The following is an 18272-nucleotide window of genomic DNA, read 5'->3' on the forward strand; positions in this document are numbered from 1 at the left end:
TACATAGTCTATTAGTAGTCTGTGGTCCAGCATATTAGGTGGACAAAGTTGTTTCTCAGGCGTGATGATATTCAAAAGCTGTCTGGCTTTTGCCTGTGTAGGCCTATGTACGAGAACTCACGGTCTAAAACAAATTTTAAAAACCTGCCCCAAACATTACTCAACTGCCTCCCTTGTGCTAAAAATTGTCAGTTTCCTGCCCACATAACTGAACAAACCATGGTTCATGTGCTGTGCACAAGCTAAAATACTGCCATTTTTGGCAAATTATTTGCTATTTTAAATCCCTAAATTAAAAGTGGTCACATCATTTAGGCCCATTATTTTGACGTTTATTCATAGACAGAATATAATGTGCTCTTTTAATTAATGATATAAAATGGCAGTGAAAAATGATATAAGGATCATCCGTCAAATCGACTGCGCTAGATTGAGGCAAAATTGGGCTATCTGCTGCGACCACATCCGTGTTCAAGTCTATGCTAAAGACTCATTTGTTTTCTTGAACTGTTCCCTTGTTATTTTATTTTTTGTGTATATTTTTGTATTAAAGTGCCATGGTATCTTGGTGAATGGTGCCATAAATACCTCAGCAAATGCCTGTAAATGTAAATTTGCCAAAAAAAAATTTCTTTTGAAAGGACCCATCCATATACTTAGTGGCCTAGAAAAGGTGGTCATTGATATACCATAAGCTACAAGATGGCCGAAAACAAAACGCTACCCGCTTGCAGGATGTCCCCATATGCCCCCCCCCCAAAAAAACCCAGAAATCCCTGGCCACTTTACCCTACCCAGAATACCCCCATCCACCCCACCTCCAAATTGGACCCCACCCAACCCCACCTGGAACACCCCCAATACATTTGGAACATGCTGGACTCCTATACCACTGATTTCTGGGGTGAAATTGGTTAGTACCAGAGATGTCCCATCACGTTACCACTGGCCTATTGCTTCTTACTTGTTGTATACAAACAATCATACAGAAATAGGATAATTATTGTGTAAAAAAGGGTATAATTTCCAAGCATTGTAACAAAAGCCTAATAATCCCCCTGGGTACCCCCTCTCCATTTGCACATAATGAATTGGGATAAAAAATGCCCACTGATAAAGACACAAGACAGCTTTTCAAAACAACATGCTTTTATTATCATTTCTTATCATGTTCTCATCATGGCTGAAAACACATACAATGCCGGTCTGACAACAACTAACTAGATACATGTATAAAATGAGTTGCGTTGTACAACTACTGTAAACATAGAAAAGACAAAATAGTGTTGGCATTTCGAAAAACTATTTCTCTGAAGAAAATAAGATCTATCACTATGAGAAATATGGCTTGAATGCAGTGTCTTAGTTAGATATAGAAATTGAGGTTTGCTCATCCAAATTTGACTTTACAAACATTAATCAGGATTCAGCAGCCAACTAGGAGTTCACCAAGTTCAAATGTGTGGCTATTATTATAGCCTCCATTTAAACCATATTGTAACATTTGCTAATGAGGATGCCCTCATGTTTTTCAACATTCAGATTTTTAAACAATTATTGAAATTTTCTTGAATATTAACATACCCTTTTCAAGGGTTTAGGTGCTGTATTTGTGACACAATCGGAAATATTTAATATAACGATGTATCTTGTAATTTCATTCATACAATCAAAATATTAGTTGAATGCACATGTGATGTCAAAATCTGTATATGTACATGGGTGTTTGGAATGGTCTTAACACACCAACATCACTGACCTTAGTCATGATCAACAGAGTGGCACGCATTGGCAACATAGGTGCTGGCAATAAATAGTGATTTTCTTAGTTTTGACTCATTTGTTTGGCTTAAAGGGACATTTCTGAGAGTAAAACTACCATTTTGTGAAAAAGAACTAAATCAAATACTTATAGAAATGTTACAGTATGGCTAAGAATTTGAACTACTTGAATAAACTGCTACAACAGCTATAAATAAAATTCACTAAATTCAGTCATCATCTGTCAGAGGCATTACTTTTTACTAAAAGCCCAAGACTGGAGCAAAGTTTCCTTCCAAAATGACTGATTGCCAGAGGAGTCACTGGATGCATGTTCTCATAAATGTTGCAGGGGATCCACATAGGAAAAAAATCCAGCAAACAACCCCCCCCCACGTGAATATTCTCTAAAACTCATGCCAAATCAACCCAATTTTAGTCAATTCTAGCCCTTGCCTCCACCCCCATTGACAATCTTGGATTTGCCCTCGATTATTGTAATATTTTTTTCATAGGGGTAACAGAATTGTAGTGAATAGAAACGACAGAAACAAAAGTTTCATTTTGAAAACTATTTGAGAAAATACGTTTTTTGTGTGAATACCTGCCAAATTTATGTGAGTATCACAGTCTTTTAAATGATAACATGTAAAGTTGTATTTTAAAAAAAGATAAATATCTGTTGGCCATTTGAGCAAATTGTTCCCCAGTATAAATGTATTATCTTCATAAAAGTCTTTTAAAATCCAAATAATTAGCTCCCCCCCCCCCCAACAGATTAGATGGTTATAGTTTCACATGCCCACAGAAGGTCAACAAAATTGTGTTTTGCCATCCCAAGGATAAAATGGGTGAGGTTGGACAGTCAGATAAAACAAAACATTAAACAATCAGCTCCATCCATTCATTCTAAAGACCTGCACAAAGTGAGGTAGGGTGTATATATCTGTTCTTATTACAGGAACTCATACTCCAAAAGTGTTTAGAATTGTCAATTTCAGCATGAATTTGCATTTTTATATTAGACTAAATTACAAAAGATGACATGTGAATATTAAAACCTACCTTTTTACCTGAAAATGCTAAATTAGGGTCGTAATTCATTTATACAGTCAATCAAAATTTGGGTCGGTCATGGAGGGCAAGACAACAATATTTTCTGAAATTTTTTCCTTAATTACAGTTAGGTAAAAGTTGCTTTTCATCAGGAAAAATAGGACCTTTCTATTACCGTACTTTAAAACATGATTAATACCATTTAACAGTTATAGAATGCTACAAAATTTATTTAATTAAGTTGACATTTATTACAAATTGACAATACTTATACAAAGAACTCCAAACATTAATTACAACTGGTCAACTTTGTGATAAATTAATTCAGGTTTGTTTAAAAATACTATTTTTATAATCTTGTAACAAAGCAAAATAAGCCAAATATGGATTAAATAAGTTACCAAACAATGATTTCTTTGCACACCAAAAAAATACTGCTTGAAGGTTGTACCAGTGTACAGGTAACTATGGTAACCAACAAAAAACTGAAAACAAATGATGCAACTTGAGGGCAAATTGATTTACTTGTTACCATGGTTATTACCTGAAAACCTGTGGCACAGCACCGGGGGGCTTCAGCACAAAATTATTTGAATGATCAATTTAAGACTGATATTCAACTTCATTATAACCAAAATTAATTAATGGTAGGCCCTATTTGTGCAATTGTTTCAAGAATTGGGGAAGGAGCGCCAGTATCAGGCGCCATTATGTATCCTTAGGCTTGGGCGCCATAACCCCTAGCTACACCACTGCTGAAAATGCTACTAGTGCTTTCAGTGTTTGTTTTCCATGAGAAAACACACTTGTATCTTAACGGGACATCTAACCTAAAGATCAATTGTTGCACAGTAAACATGAATGCATTTATGTTACACATAATACAATTTGGAAAGGTTTACATACAAATTCTTTTTACAAATATGGACAACCTGAACATAGTTTTTACATTGCTCTAGTCAGAGCCCCACCTGTCAGTTAGCAATATAGCTAGTATAGCCCTGTCTGAGCTCACAAATAGATTTTGCCGAGCTCTGTGGACATTACAATTGCAGGGATGTAAATGGACAATATATATACTTCTTGAAACCCATCTGGTCCTTAGACAGGTGGCCGAGGGCTTACGAACGGTATTTACCAATAGAGAAGTTTCGCCAGGGAATATGCTGCAGGGTATCCCTCTTCCTAAAAAAAAAAAAAATTATCGGCTCTTTTTATTACAAATTATCATCATCCAATTCTTTTTTTTACATTTCCAGATTTTTTTGGATAAAATTTCTGGAATTCTGGTAATTTCTGGAAGATATACATCCCTGCAATTGGAGCAAGGTCTATTTTTGCAGCGTAACCATTAGGTACACCTGTTTCAAGTTCTTTTTTTATATGAAGATACAGCACAACATTTTAACATTTGCAAATTTCAATGTGCTATTTGCTACAAAGAGAAGATAACAATTTACTTGAAGCATACCAATTGCATGCATCAATTAGTGGACATCACAAATTAGGACATCATTAACATGGAGTAAAAAACAACTGAAATGACAAACAATGGATTACTGCCTTCAGGGCCAAAAACATTACACAAAACTGTGTTTGAGGCAAGGTGAGTGGCATATAAAGTCTCCTGAATGACACACCTGTACCTATTCTACTATGATAGTGAATAGTGATGCTTTCTTACCAATGATATAATAGATCTCTGTCCAATTCTTGAATCAAATTCCTGGCACAAGTTTGATGGCATTGGCTCAAAAATTTAAAAAAGCGAAAATAACAGTACAATATTCATACAATCCCACAGGTACCCAACAGCCAGTCCAAAGATTAATTCCACCTGAAGACCAGAACAGTTTACCCTTGAGCAATGCTAAATCCACCTCAATAGAGGTACAACATTCATTTAAACATAATCAAACTGAGATGTATTTAGCTCTAAGCACAAACTATTTGAGATGTATTTAGTACTCATTAGCGAACAAGAAAACAGAATTGAACAACTGGTGTATAGACCCTGCCTGCAGTGTTCACACTCTGTACAATTATTATGGTGTGCCAAATGAAGCATTTTTTCTTCTCAAAAATGACACAATTTTGGTTGAGAATGGAAATTCTCTTGTGCTAAATTCTAAAGCCATAATTTTTGTTGATGTCTACCACCCAGTTTCAAACCACCCTCTCCCCACTGTTCTACCATACCAATCTAAAAAGTTTCTGCCTTCAAGGCAAATTTCTATTCCATATTCACAACATCTATTTATACCAAAAAAAAACATGCAAAGAAGAAATTTATTTACAAAATCACTTTTGATAATTATCATGCACACATATTTAAGAAAAAAAGTGTAAATTTTCAATTTCAGTAAAAACATGATTTGACATCTACATACACAATTTCAACACTGAATTTGATTTCATAATGGGCAAATTTGACAATCTCTGCTCTGATAAACATGATTCACATATAATTACAATCACATTGCATCCGACAACCCCAGCTCCTCCGGTACAAAACATTCAAATTTCACAATTAATTCACCAATCACCATCCCATTTCATATCTTAAAAAGTTCACAAAAGTTTTGCAACTTATTGTATAAGTTGTTATTTTCGCATGCCAAATTTTTTGTGATTTCCGACAAAGTGGACCTGTGAGTGTGTTGGTATTTTTGCACAAATTAACGAGTTACAATGTTATTATTTGACAATGTTCATATTCATGTGTATTGTAAAATTCATGACTTAATAACTCCTATTGGTAAAAGCCATAAACATAAAACCCTTGCTAAAATGACCACTTACACAGTATTCGATACAAACCAACCGGTTGAAACTTTGTATGTTAACTTTGGTCCTCTTTCTGTGTTCTTTCAAATTTAATCATTCTGAACTACATAGATTCGGGGACAAAATACATTCTACTGGAGAAATATCTTTTTTGGTATGATCATTCAAGCTAAATCACAATCATATGTTAAATGTCCAAATAGAACACTTTACGAATACTGACAAACTTGGACATGCTGCCGTCTTGATAGTTTGGCAACAAGGAGTAAACACACCAGGCTTTACAGAATACCTTCAAGTTGAAAAATGACAAAGTACTGTCTTTCAATTATTCATCTTGTTTAGTCTGAATCGCTTGCTTTCTTCTCCATTTCATGCTGGCATGAAGTACAAAAAAATGCAAATATTCAAGAAGCGTAGATCTTTCCAGTGTTGTATTCTTGCAACTGCACAACCTATAGATTAGTAAAGACCTGTCTTTAACCTATAGATTAGTAAAGACCTGTCTTTACACGGGCAAAGGGAGATTGCGAACTGTGCTTCTGACAAATAATGGCACTATAATACAACGCCTAGAATAATGGTCACACAAAAAGAGTTATTCAAGTTGAAATCCAAATACCCTCAATGGAAGACATGACCTTAATCTCCCACACAGGGGTGTAGATTTCAAATTGAGACACCCATTCAGGTAACCCTGTTTGAAATTCACACTCCCTGTGTGGAAGATTAAGGTCATGTCTTCCATAGGGGGTGTATGGATTTCAACTAGAATATCCCAATACTTCAGATCATAAAAGTTTTTGCTGCTGATCAAAAAGTTCCCTTCCAGCTAAGACATCTCACACAGATCAAAACTCAATGCACTTTTGCCTTTTTTGCACCTTTGGCTTCATCATCAGCACCAGGACTCCAGTCCGAATCATCCGAACCTTTTTCGCCTTTTCCTTTTCCTCCCTCTTCATCGGAGCCCATGATGGCCTCATCAAGGAAACTGTCGTTGTCATCGTATGTGTTGGGGGCGCCGTCGTCATCGCTCACTCCTGAATGGAGGAGACTTGACCTGTCTCCTGGTGTACAAAAAAAAGAAACAATTTACATTTAGTCTTGTGCCACATTCCTTTTCAAAGAGACAAAGTACATAATCTTTTAGCATGTGGTGTTTTTGAATCATAGTGAATGACATTAAACAGTACATATTCAAAATTCACAATTTAACATTTTGGTACTAGTTAGCAACTGAGAGCAAATATGTATTTAGGATTCTTATTCAGTTTAAGTATCAGTTTTATAGATATAACTGTTTGGGTTTTTTCCAGAAAAATAAAGTTACTTTTGAGGACATCCCTGTTAAAATGAAAGAAACTTGTCACACACATCTAAGCCACTGAACCGCATTCTTAGTTTGTGCACATATATTACGCGAGCACATTATCTTATATCACTATCCTCTATCGATACACCGAAAACCAATAAAATGATGTGAATTGTTTAGAAAGCACGCCCACACTGAATGAGGTACTTACCTTGTATAACCACAGCTTTCTTCTGGGCAGCCTCTCTTTTAGGTCTGTTAGTTGCTGGTGGTGGTGGATGTTTGTACTCTTTCAAGTGACTTTTATTCGTTCTAATACAGAAAACGAAAAAGACATAATTTAGTACTCATGCTTTTCCTTTGATTAAACATTTATGCTGGATTGCTGAGACACAAAAGCAAGCCACGTCGCATCTGTTTCATCTGAAAATCTAATTTTTCCTTTCTATGATATGGAATTATTTACATTTTATTTCTTCCCAGTTTACAACTCCATGGTTCTTGCAACTGACTCTTCCAAAATCTGTCTGAAAGACCTTGCATTTTATTTTTATGAACTACTAAAAATATCTTCTCTGTGTAACTTACACAATACCAGGTATGTACTAGCCATGACCACTAATTGGTTCAATTAGTTTTTAATCCATGTAAGCCTAAAAATTGACCGTTGATATATCTTAGGAGGGACATGGTACAGTTTGGTCACAAAAATACTACTTTCTGTCATCGGTTACATAATCCTGACATAGTAATTGAGGGTGTGTGGTTAACATTTTTTGCACACTATGACATCTGTACCATGGGAAACTATTACGAGAGAATTTTTTTCATACAAAAATTGGACTTTAATTTGAAAATGATTGTACCTGAAGCATTCAGCACCATATGGACAATCTTCTTTGTCATCATCCTCAGCTCCAGCACCAGCCTCATCAGCACTAGATGCAGGAGATTTATAGTCTGCATCATCTGGGTGACAAAACTCCTTAAAGTGGGATGGGTTCTTTCTGTCAAATCGCAAAAAAGTAATACAGATACGTTTAATTAAAAGCACAATCATTAACAGGTGGAGATCCTTGTTGTTGTATACAACAGGTCTTGAATTTTAACTAGCCCATTGGCAATTCTCCTTATCAGTAAATCCCAAGCCTTTGCATTTAGACTTCTGATGTCGTCACCTGACATCACACCGATGTGTACAATGTAAGAGTATGTCATGAAGTGATAACGTCAGGGGTTCAAATGCCAAAGACTTATGGGATTCACCAAAGTGGTGAATCAAGAGTTGTAAAGTTCTAAATTTAAGCCATAACCCATGGGCACTACTGCCTTTCTTACAATGCCCCTGATTGGTTAATTACATGACATAATAATCTGAGTAACCAATCAACCTATTGGGTATTGATAAAAAAAAAAGTGCCATCTCTGATAGGTGTGCCCACAAAATGGACAGTGGTGTTAAAACCACAGACGAGTAAGATAAAACAGAGAAAGTACCACCAGTCAAAGTCTCCGTGTATTGTATGCTACCAGTTCTCGCATATTCATGAGGGCCGATTTTTTGATCGTGCCGTGTCAAACAATCACGCCAGCGCTGCATGCCTTCGCATATTACGCAATAGACCATGAAAATATGCAGTAATTGCGTAGCAGTCTCGCCTGTCGCATTTCATGGAACAATCGGCCCTCATTATTGGATGAGGCGGAGACTTTGACTGGTGGTACGCGCTCTGTAGTCCTCTGTGGTTAAAACATTTTGGCTCAGGAAAGTTAATGTTGCTTTGTATTCCTTGATGCACATATTACCCAAAACCATGTTCTCCTTGACATGAAATCAAATGGATTTTTTTCAAAATGGCCAGGAAACCTGCCCTCTGTGTAAAGAATATCTAGTAAAACATTGGGAGACCTAAGCTTGTATACAGCTGTCTGCAAAATTTAAGCCTCTAGTCTGGCAAGAAACTTTAATTCATAACTTCACTAATATTTGCTCAACAGACACAATTGACCTCTCATTTTTATAGGGAAATGAATTATCTTTCTAGTCCTTACAATGTTGGATTAAAATTTAAGTTCAAAATTGTCAAACTTCAAAATTTTATGATTATACCTACATTATGGATGACTCCCCTCAACCAATTCCAAATGCTACTCACCTATAACATTCACTACCATATTCACAGGGCTTCTTCTTCTTGCTACCTTTCTTGCTCTTAGCAGGTGCAGCTCTCTTTTTTGCTCTTGGTGTGGCTGCCTTTTTTGGCGAGTAACTAACACTATCATCTTCGTCATCCCCTTTACTTCTCTGTGATGACGACTGACTGGAAGCCACCCTTCCAGCCGTTCTCTTTGTGGGTTTAGGTACATAAATCTCATCATCATCGGTAAAATAGTCATCTTCAGAATCAGTAAAGTAAGATTTGGTTTTCTTCTTTGCCCCTCTTGCTGATCCTCTTCTTGTTGGGGTCTTTGATGGTGTTCGGCCACGTTTTCCTCCTCGTCCACGTTTTCCAGGTGTCCCTCTTTTACCTTTTTTTGATTTACCCTAATAATAAAGTGGAGAAATGAGAAATTGTTTGCGAATGGTCCTGGCTTTCTTTGTTGGCATTGGGATATTCCAGTTGAAATCAATACACACTCTATGGAAGACATGACCTGAATCTTCCACACAGGGGGTGTAGATTTCAAATAGTCATCCATCAGGTAACCCACATATGAAAATTAAGGTCATGTCTTCCATAGGAGCCTTAGGAGGTACATGGATTTCAACTGGAATTGCCCATTGTTTTAAAAAGGCTGGGGTAAATTTGACCAAGACTCCAAGAGTCTACTAACCAGGAAGTGCAGCGGCTCTGCCCACTCTGGTTTAACATACTAGGACAAAATTAGCCAAACAAATTGTGTTGCAATGCATCTTCCTCTAAGTATGTTCAGATCAAAATTCACCTCATACAAGTAAGTGTTTAGGCACACCTCCAATGCCTAAAACCCCCCTGCTTATACTGCAATATTCCTATTTGCTCCGCTTGCACTGGTACACCGTCGCCAAGGTACATGACTCGTACACACAGAGTACCTATACAGTACCAATGCTGCTACTGCACAGTACCAGCCAAGTACCTTGGTGAAGTAGTACCTCTGCAGGCAGCGGTAATAGGGATCTGATCATGTTTGTGCTTCCTGAGGGACATTGTATACAAAATAATGCTGATGAAATCCATTTTATTGCTTGCAAAAGAGTGAACTGTACAACTTCCATGGTTTAACCACCTAAAACAAACAAATATAGGTCTAAAATTTCACTGGGGTTACGAGCAAAATCACACACCTTTAACATTAATTCTACTGTACATTTTCATTTCAAACACTTACTTTTTTCGAACCCTGTGAGTTCTCCCAGTCACTGATATCTGATTCCACCTCATCTTCCTCACTCAGCAACCAGTCATCATCATCTTTAAAGGTGACTTTAGGCTCCTCCTCCTCCTCCTCCACTTCTTCCTCCTCCTCCACATAATTCTCTGAAACCTTCTTCTTCTTCTCTCTGCTTAATCCTTCCCTAGCCGGGGATAATGCTTCCTCATCATCTGCAGCTCTTTTGGGAGGTCTTCCCCTGCCTTTTTTCTTCTCTTTTGGTTTGTTTGCCGAGCCCTTCGGTCTACCCCTTCCTCCTTTTTTTTGGCTGGAGATTCATCTGATTTTGCAGCTGCATCTTCTTGCTTAGCTTCATCTGGAAAGGTATACCAAATAAAGTTTTAGATTTTCACTCTTTTGGGGTTAACTTTATAACAGATGGTGTAATGGTGTTAACCTTTCTTATTTCTGATTCCAGAATAATACAAAACTAATATTTCGGAATTAAAAATATGATCTTATTTTGCAAGATGGATTCAACATGTAGCTCAATCCTCAAGGACTGCCTTTTGAGGAGAGCAATCGCTCTCTAATACTCTCCTTAAATCTAATAATGGAGAGTCATTTTTAGCTCTCCTTAGTTGACCAATCTCTCCTTAAATTTGATTGTAAATGCTCTAAACAGTTCTCCTTGAAGGCTCCAGAAGAGCTATTTAATGCTCTCCAGCAAATTACAAAAGACAGTCCCTGAATAGTTTGACCAAACTGGAAATAAAAGTTGCAATCCCATACTTTCAATCAATTTTTGAATAGGAAATAACATTTAATATTTGTATATTGGCTAAAACATCTCAATTTCACTTTGCAAAGTACATTTGCCAAAAATTAGAATGCACAGAATCAAAATTACTGTGTACAAGTATCTTGTGTCGGGAATTTCAGAAAGCACCCTTCCAGTTGCGTGGTCTCATTCCTTTACCTACCTTTTGTTTCATCATCTTCTTCTTCCTCTCCTTCTTTCTTTCCTTTGTCCATCCAGTTGGGAAGAGTCCTTTCTTTCTGTGTAGGAAGTGCTACCTCTTTCCCATCATCAAGTTTTACTGTTTCAGTTTTTTCCTGAAAATGCCCAAAATAAATACACAATGTTTTTAAAAATCTTCAGTGAAATTATTCCCACTTTATGGATAATTTCTATATTATTCAAACTATCAAAACAAACAAGCAATACCAGTACAACATGTGGCTTTTTGGTACGGAAAAGACAGTTTTTGTTGTTGCTGTTGTACCCCCCCCCCCTCTATTTTTCCAATGACTTTTTTATTTTCATTTATATTCTGGCATATTTTATGTGCAAAATGCTATTTTTCAGGTAATTTAAATTTTTTATAACATTTAAATCACAATCATACCTTGTCTTGTTCTGTTTCACCATTTGTGTCTTCTTCGTCCTTACTGTCGTCTTTCGTGGCTTCGTCTCCATCTTCTTTAGTCTCTTGTGTTTCTGTGCTTTCTTTAACATCTGTTTTCTTATCACTTTTCTCTTCTTTATGATCTTCACCATCTGTGGTTTTGTCTTCATCATCTGCAATTTTGTCATCTAAATTCAAGAGATTAGCAGGTTTTATTTTCAATAAATAAATATATTAAAGGTTGCTGTTGAGTTCACATAATAATATGCAAACTCTGTACTTTACAGAAATCTGCTGATCACTGGGGCCCAAGACACACCCTATAATCCATTTAGCAACAATCAGAGAATTCCAGCTAAGAAGCGTACACCCTATTCATACCACAATAAACCATTGCAGCCAGCATCATCTCCCTGAGTTCTTGTATTGGTAAGTGAGACAACAAGCAGTTAATTCCTTGCCTAGTAGGAATTGTAAGTTAGCTCAATTATTCCACAAGAAACAAACAGGGATCCACCGGGGGTCAAACTCACATCATGGTCATCACCAAACACCAATTTAGTCTAACGCCTTACTGACTGAGCTCACTTGACTGCTAAGTTTGTTATCATTATTCGTGTGTGTCAAAAAAAAAGATGCACATTTACTGCATGCCTTGAGCTGTGGTCAATTTTGGTAAATGCAGAGCGGAAGTGACATAATTTGACACCTGGTATAATGCAATACAGAGTTGTAGCAAGTGGGGTGATCACGCCTGTCATGTAATGCTTTTTAAGCATCATACCAATTTGGACACAAACTCATGTTTTGTCTGCTCACTTTTTGACAGACACCCCATATTTTCAACCTTACTACAGCCCTGATGCAACATAATGCAAACACAGAAATGCATGTTTAGATTTAAACTGTATGTGACAAAATGTGACATGATCAAGGGGAATGAGTCGGATGTTGCTAATATTGTTTTTGAGACATTGGCTAAAACAGTGTTCAAATTCTTTTGTTTTATATTGTTGTCAGCCATTGATAAATTGCACATAACTCGGTAACCAGATGTCTGATTTTAATGGGGTTTGCATTATCAATGTAACATTTGTAAACTGCCAGAAAATGATGTAAAAAACTACTAAGTGAAAATTGCCGACATGTGACTCATTCCCTTGATCATGTCACAAATTTGCCCGTTTCAATTTCTGAACTTTATATACTTCTTACCTCCATTTTGCTGTCCATCTGTCTTTTTGTCCCCATCAGCCTTTTTTTCTGAGGTTTTCTGAGGTGTCTTTTCAGGAGATTCCAAAGTTGATGTTCTGGAAAAAACAATCAAAATCATTTGTTTCACTAAAAGACCACAACATTATAACTAGACTTTCTAAATGAGTGGGCAGCAGGGGAAAAGTGTCTGAAGGGGTATTCAATACATAATAGATACATCATAGATCCTTTAGAAACCAGAGATGCAGGTAGTCCCCTGAAAAATTCTAGACATTATGTTAGAGATCTTAGGCCCCAATGGAGTTCGGGGGCAGCACTTTGTCAGAGAGTTCATGGGCGGTTTGTCGGCACACTTGCAGCGCAACTGCAAAAAAGCAATGACGTCACTACCGAACGTGAGGTGAACCAAATTATATATTAAAACTTACTGAAGACTTTGTGTTGAACTGTTAATAGGCCTGTCTTGTATGATAACTTCAAATATATGTTGGTCTGGCGTCAATCCTACTTTATCTCCATGCTCAAGTACTTGCCATACATCCTTCTCTAATGCGCTTAACTTAGGTGCTCCTTTGGCTTGGTAAAAGGTGGGATTTGTGTGCGTCTGAAAGAGACAATCAACAGATTTCAATATGAAAGAGGATTGGCTGATGGGCAGTGATCGAAATAAGCACTTATCCTCTTGTCCAAAAATCACTGGGGACAACCATATTGAGCTATGTACTTATCCCCTGGACAACCACTATTTGGATTCTTTGCACTCAAATACATGACTTACTTGTTTTGGGGACAACCAAAATGTTTTGAGGACAAGCAGAATTCATGCTTTAGTTGTCCTCCATGTTTTCCTTATTTCGGACACTGCTGATGGGAATTGACCAACCTATTCAGCTTGATCAACAGTTTTGCTGACCAGTGTATTATACATATTTAAAGGAGGAAACAGTAAAAGTGACCTTATTTAAAGGAGGAAACAGTAAAAGTGACCTTATTAGGGAATTGAACACAGAAACTCTGGTAAATGAGACCGGCCCGCATCTTACCCAGTTGGCTACTGGAATTTCATGATTATTATTTAAGTAAAGTACATTGACATATCATTATGAGTAAATATATAAAATGTCAGCATTTTTACCTAGCGCCTTTTTAACTTGTTCAAAGTGCTTCAAATCACTGATATAAGGGGGTTTTCAACAAAAGCAGTTTTTAGCGGGATGCTCAACCTACCCAAGCATCCCGCCAAAACTGCTTTTTGTTGAAAACCCCTTTATATATCAGTGATTTTTTTTTTGATGATTTTTGATGTGTTCTCAAAATTGCTTAAGTGGATGTAAGGGTTTTGAAACTAAGCTCTTCATTTGATGATCACTGATTTTTATTTTATAATCCAAAAATAGGTGTGAATACCCATGTTTGGTTCTGTATTTAGCATAAAATAATGCCTGGTAGGTATATACCATCTAATGATCATATAACCTTCCAGAAGTGTTTCTTGTATATTAGCAAGAATATAAAAATATCTCAACTTCCTAGACATCTTTTTTTTAAAGTTGTAACTAAATTACAAAAAATAAAAATAAATATGAAGCGGGCTCAAAAAAGGAAGCGGGAGGGGACAAGAAACATTTTATTTTTTGCTCCGCTTTATACTTTTTACAATGGAGATAATGTCAGGAAGTTATAAGTTAAATCGCCAGTAGGACTCAATATGTTAATGTGCCAGCACTTGCCAATAAACAATTTTTGTAGACACTGTTTTCTTTCTCTCCTGAAACATAATACAGCTTTTTATGCATTGCATGTCCTACACAGAAAATGTTCATAATTTTTCTATACAGTATGCATGTAACCGTAAAAATTTGCCTAATGGCGCTATAGGCTCTTTTGACAAAACTGGAATTCTGGGCACAACCAAAAAGCACCTACCTGTAAAAATCCCATCAGCAAATAAGGGGAAGGACCTTTTGTTGGGATTTACATAGGAGCTCTCTATCTGTACATGAAATTTACCCCAAAGCAAAGGAGCACATAATAAGCGCATTAGGCAAACCTTTTTACCGTATAGCCATAATGACAAATTTTGCCTTTTTGTGTAATACACACAGACTTTTCATGCTCTCCATGAAATGTTTCTTTTCTGCAAATTGTAGAATTACAATGTTACAGGTTACATATCAAGTTTGTTTCTTATATAGATAAAGTTTCTTTGTTTGTTTTTTTATGATAAAAAAGGTTACTGCAAGTAGAACTAAGTCTAATTAATTCTTACCGACATAATTTTAATTGTGCCATCTTCAACTTCTATAAGTCCGTGATTCCTGGAAACTCTTTTGTCTGCAATCTGACAAAAAATCAAAAGCAGCATTTTCAGTAATTAGTAATAATTCATTGAATAACAGCAATAATAATATAATATTAAAATGATAATTATAATAGTACGGTAAGCACTTTGTGGTATTCAGACAGAAGGGAGTAAGCATTTTTTAACAACAAATTATAAAAAGGCAAAAGAGCATTAAAAATGTTCTGCTTGCTGTCAACAAATCCCCTCCTTGACCTGCAAGGTCTGAAAATGCACTCCTAAACAAATATGACTTTCTGCCCCCCCCCCCTAGCACATGAAAATTGGCTTCACAATTTGCAAGCTTAGTTTAAAAATAAATGGTCTAAAAAGCAAGTGCAGAGAGCAGGAAACTTTTTTCATTTGAACAATTTACTGTTTTTATATAGCCTTTTTTAGAGTGTGTTATTTAAAAGGTGCCCCATAAATTTTCAAATTATTTTTCTTCTTTGTTTCTAAAATTTGCAAGTATATTAATGAAAAGACATGTTTAGAATATCTTGGTTATTATTAACACATTGCAAACACTTTCCTCCAGCTGGGTGAGGGCTTAAAATATTACAGGCCTCATGTATTATGTGTAGACAACAGAAATTTATGAATTAAAATTTGCAACAAATTTTAACAAATAATAAGGGCCTCCCTCACCAAATTTTGAGAGAGTCTGGACGATTATGTTTTACTTGGCCTATACTATGTTGTTTTATTCAAAATCTCGTGATTTTGTCACAGCTACAGCACCTTAAGTCTTGATTTTTACAGGGTATGTTTTATAAAGAACGTTTAATACAGTTGTGTGTTTTGAAAAATATTGAAGGTGCCTCAGCAAATGTTTAATACAATATGGCTTAAACCCCTGCCAAGGCGAGGATGGGCAGAGGTCGCTCAGACTGATAAGGGGTGGTGCAATAATTATGTATACCCCCGGTCTGGTGAATTATAGGAGGGGGGCAAAGATTTTTGACAGGCCAAAAGGGGGGGCAAGCGATCTGTGGCAGGTCAAAAGGACGGGCAAGCGATCTTTGGCACAGATATTTTGGGCACCATTTCTATATTACGCCCTAAAACAATGTAGGAAAACATTAGGAACCCATTCAAATGTGCAAAATTTCCTGCTTGCTGCGCTCAGATTGTATAAGATAATTTAAGGTTTTAAATTTGGGTTCCCAAATCTTGCATATAAAGGGGGGGCAAAGAATATTTGGCACGTTAAGGGGGGCAAAGGTTTTTGGCATGTTAAAAGGGGGCAGATTTTTGGCAGAGCCAAATGGGGGGGCCAAGCAATTTTTGCAGACCATTTTGAAAATTCACCACCACGGGGTACACATAATTAGGCCTATTGCACAGCCCTAATCTCCAAATTGGGATGCCGATATCATGAGCTAAGGGGGGATTGATGTTAATTTTAAATCTTGAAGCAAGATTGGAAATACAAACCCCATCCATCACACCAGTGGCCCAGCTAAGATTTTACTGGGGGAGCAAAATGCCAAATTTTCATCCCTATAATTATAATGTAATGTATTGTCCCATCTAATTATGAGCCCCCGGAGGTAAAATTTTGAACGGCCCGCCAAAAAATCACTTGCCCCCCCTCTCGGCCCGCCAAAAATCATTTGCCCCCCTCTCGGCCTGCCAAAAAATCTTTGCCCCCCTTGCACATGCCAAATTTTTTGGATCCCAATTTGCAAACCTAGGAAAATTTGCATATTAAAGCGTTTCCGTACTGTTTTCCGAAGCCTTTATACTATATAGAGCGTTTTATTTAAAACGCAGCCCCATAATGTGTGCCAAAATTGCTTTCCCCCCTCTCGGCTGGCCAAAATTGCTTTCCCCCCTTTTCCAGTTTCGAAACCAAAAAATTTCTTCCCCCCCAATTTTACCCTCCCCAGGGCTCATAGCCCCTAAAAATGACACACTTGACTCTTGTCATCCCCTTTCTCCCCCAGCTAAGTACAGTGTACAGTAAGTATAACTTCTAAATTGTACACTATATATGCCGAATCATCACCCCCTCCCAGCTACCCCAGAGTGGTGCACACAACTTCTTGTAAAGTTGTATGCATGATATCCCGCATGATATATCATGCCGAATCAGATTGATCATCAGTTCTCCATTTCAAAAGTCAGACAAGTTTGGGTGGCTTTTATCAATAATGCTTTATGATTAGGATTGTGAAAAAAACACCTCAATTTGACTGGCTTGCTGGACAAATCATAATATTTTGATTACACTCGTTTTTTCATAAAATCTGAAGCAGAAGTAAAAATTTGCCTTCCCACACCGGGAATCGAACCCGGGCCACGGCGGTGAGAGCGCCGGATCCTAACCACTAGACCATATGGGAGGTAGCTGAATGATCAGGGTCAATGATGGATTATATCGATAACACCGTGCTCCGTAAACTAGCTCAAAATATTTATTTTTATAAACTGTAAAATTCCTTTAAAAATACATTCATATGAATAGTTACCCCTAGCAATGTTCCACGACCAACTGTGCTTTTCCCTAAAGGCATTAAAATACTGGTTTGAGAAGCATCGGTCCCTCCACACGGTTTTAATTCGACGCCCGACATGCTGGATTGTGTGTGTTGTTTTTCTTGATCAGAACGACGCTGTGTGTTTAGCGTTGTTTTACTATGTGAGTTGAGCACTGAACGGACGAAACACGATCTACACTTCTTTTAATACATCAAATTCCATTCCCGCTGCACAGAGACCTCCGTTACTAAATGTGCTATTCATACAGATACAAATCACAGCTCAAAAGTGCAGAAAAACGTGAAAATGCAGCAAAGAATCCGTCAGTCACGGAGCCCTATCTTCGCGTACACATTATAAATTGAATCAGGGGGTGCTTCACTCGTGTATATTTGGGAACGACTAGTAGGGGAGTATTTCGCATTTATTTTCCAATTTCAAAGTTGGCTACCTAGCTTTATTTAAAAACAATGTCCTTCCTAAGCAGTTATGATATAGAAATTTATCCATTTGTATTCGTTCACTTTCACGAAAATTAATAAATTTAATC

At 37.0% G+C, this 18272-nt stretch overlaps 1 protein-coding gene and 1 non-coding gene across 2 annotated transcripts; both read right to left on the minus strand.

Annotated features, from left to right (window-relative positions):
• Window positions 1–6090: 6090 nt before the first annotated feature.
• LOC140152663 (uncharacterized) lies at window positions 6091–18099 on the minus strand. Its single transcript, XM_072175113.1, is given in 12 exon segments — window positions 6091–6674; window positions 7131–7231; window positions 7786–7926; window positions 9076–9464; window positions 10292–10483; window positions 10486–10649; window positions 11257–11389; window positions 11683–11870; window positions 12898–12992; window positions 13326–13501; window positions 15167–15238; window positions 17713–18099. Coding segments are annotated over 12 exon segments (1968 nt in total). The 5' UTR covers window positions 17818–18099; the 3' UTR covers window positions 6091–6462.
• Window positions 17515–17586, minus strand: Trnae-cuc (transfer RNA glutamic acid (anticodon CUC)). The gene has a single exon. It is a non-coding gene; the product is annotated as a tRNA-Glu (tRNA).
• Window positions 18100–18272: the final 173 nt, after the last annotated feature.

The sequence above is a fragment of the Amphiura filiformis genome, chromosome 5 (assembly GCF_039555335.1).
Source record: "Amphiura filiformis chromosome 5, Afil_fr2py, whole genome shotgun sequence".
In the NCBI taxonomy this organism is placed as follows: domain Eukaryota; kingdom Metazoa; phylum Echinodermata; class Ophiuroidea; order Amphilepidida; family Amphiuridae; genus Amphiura; species Amphiura filiformis.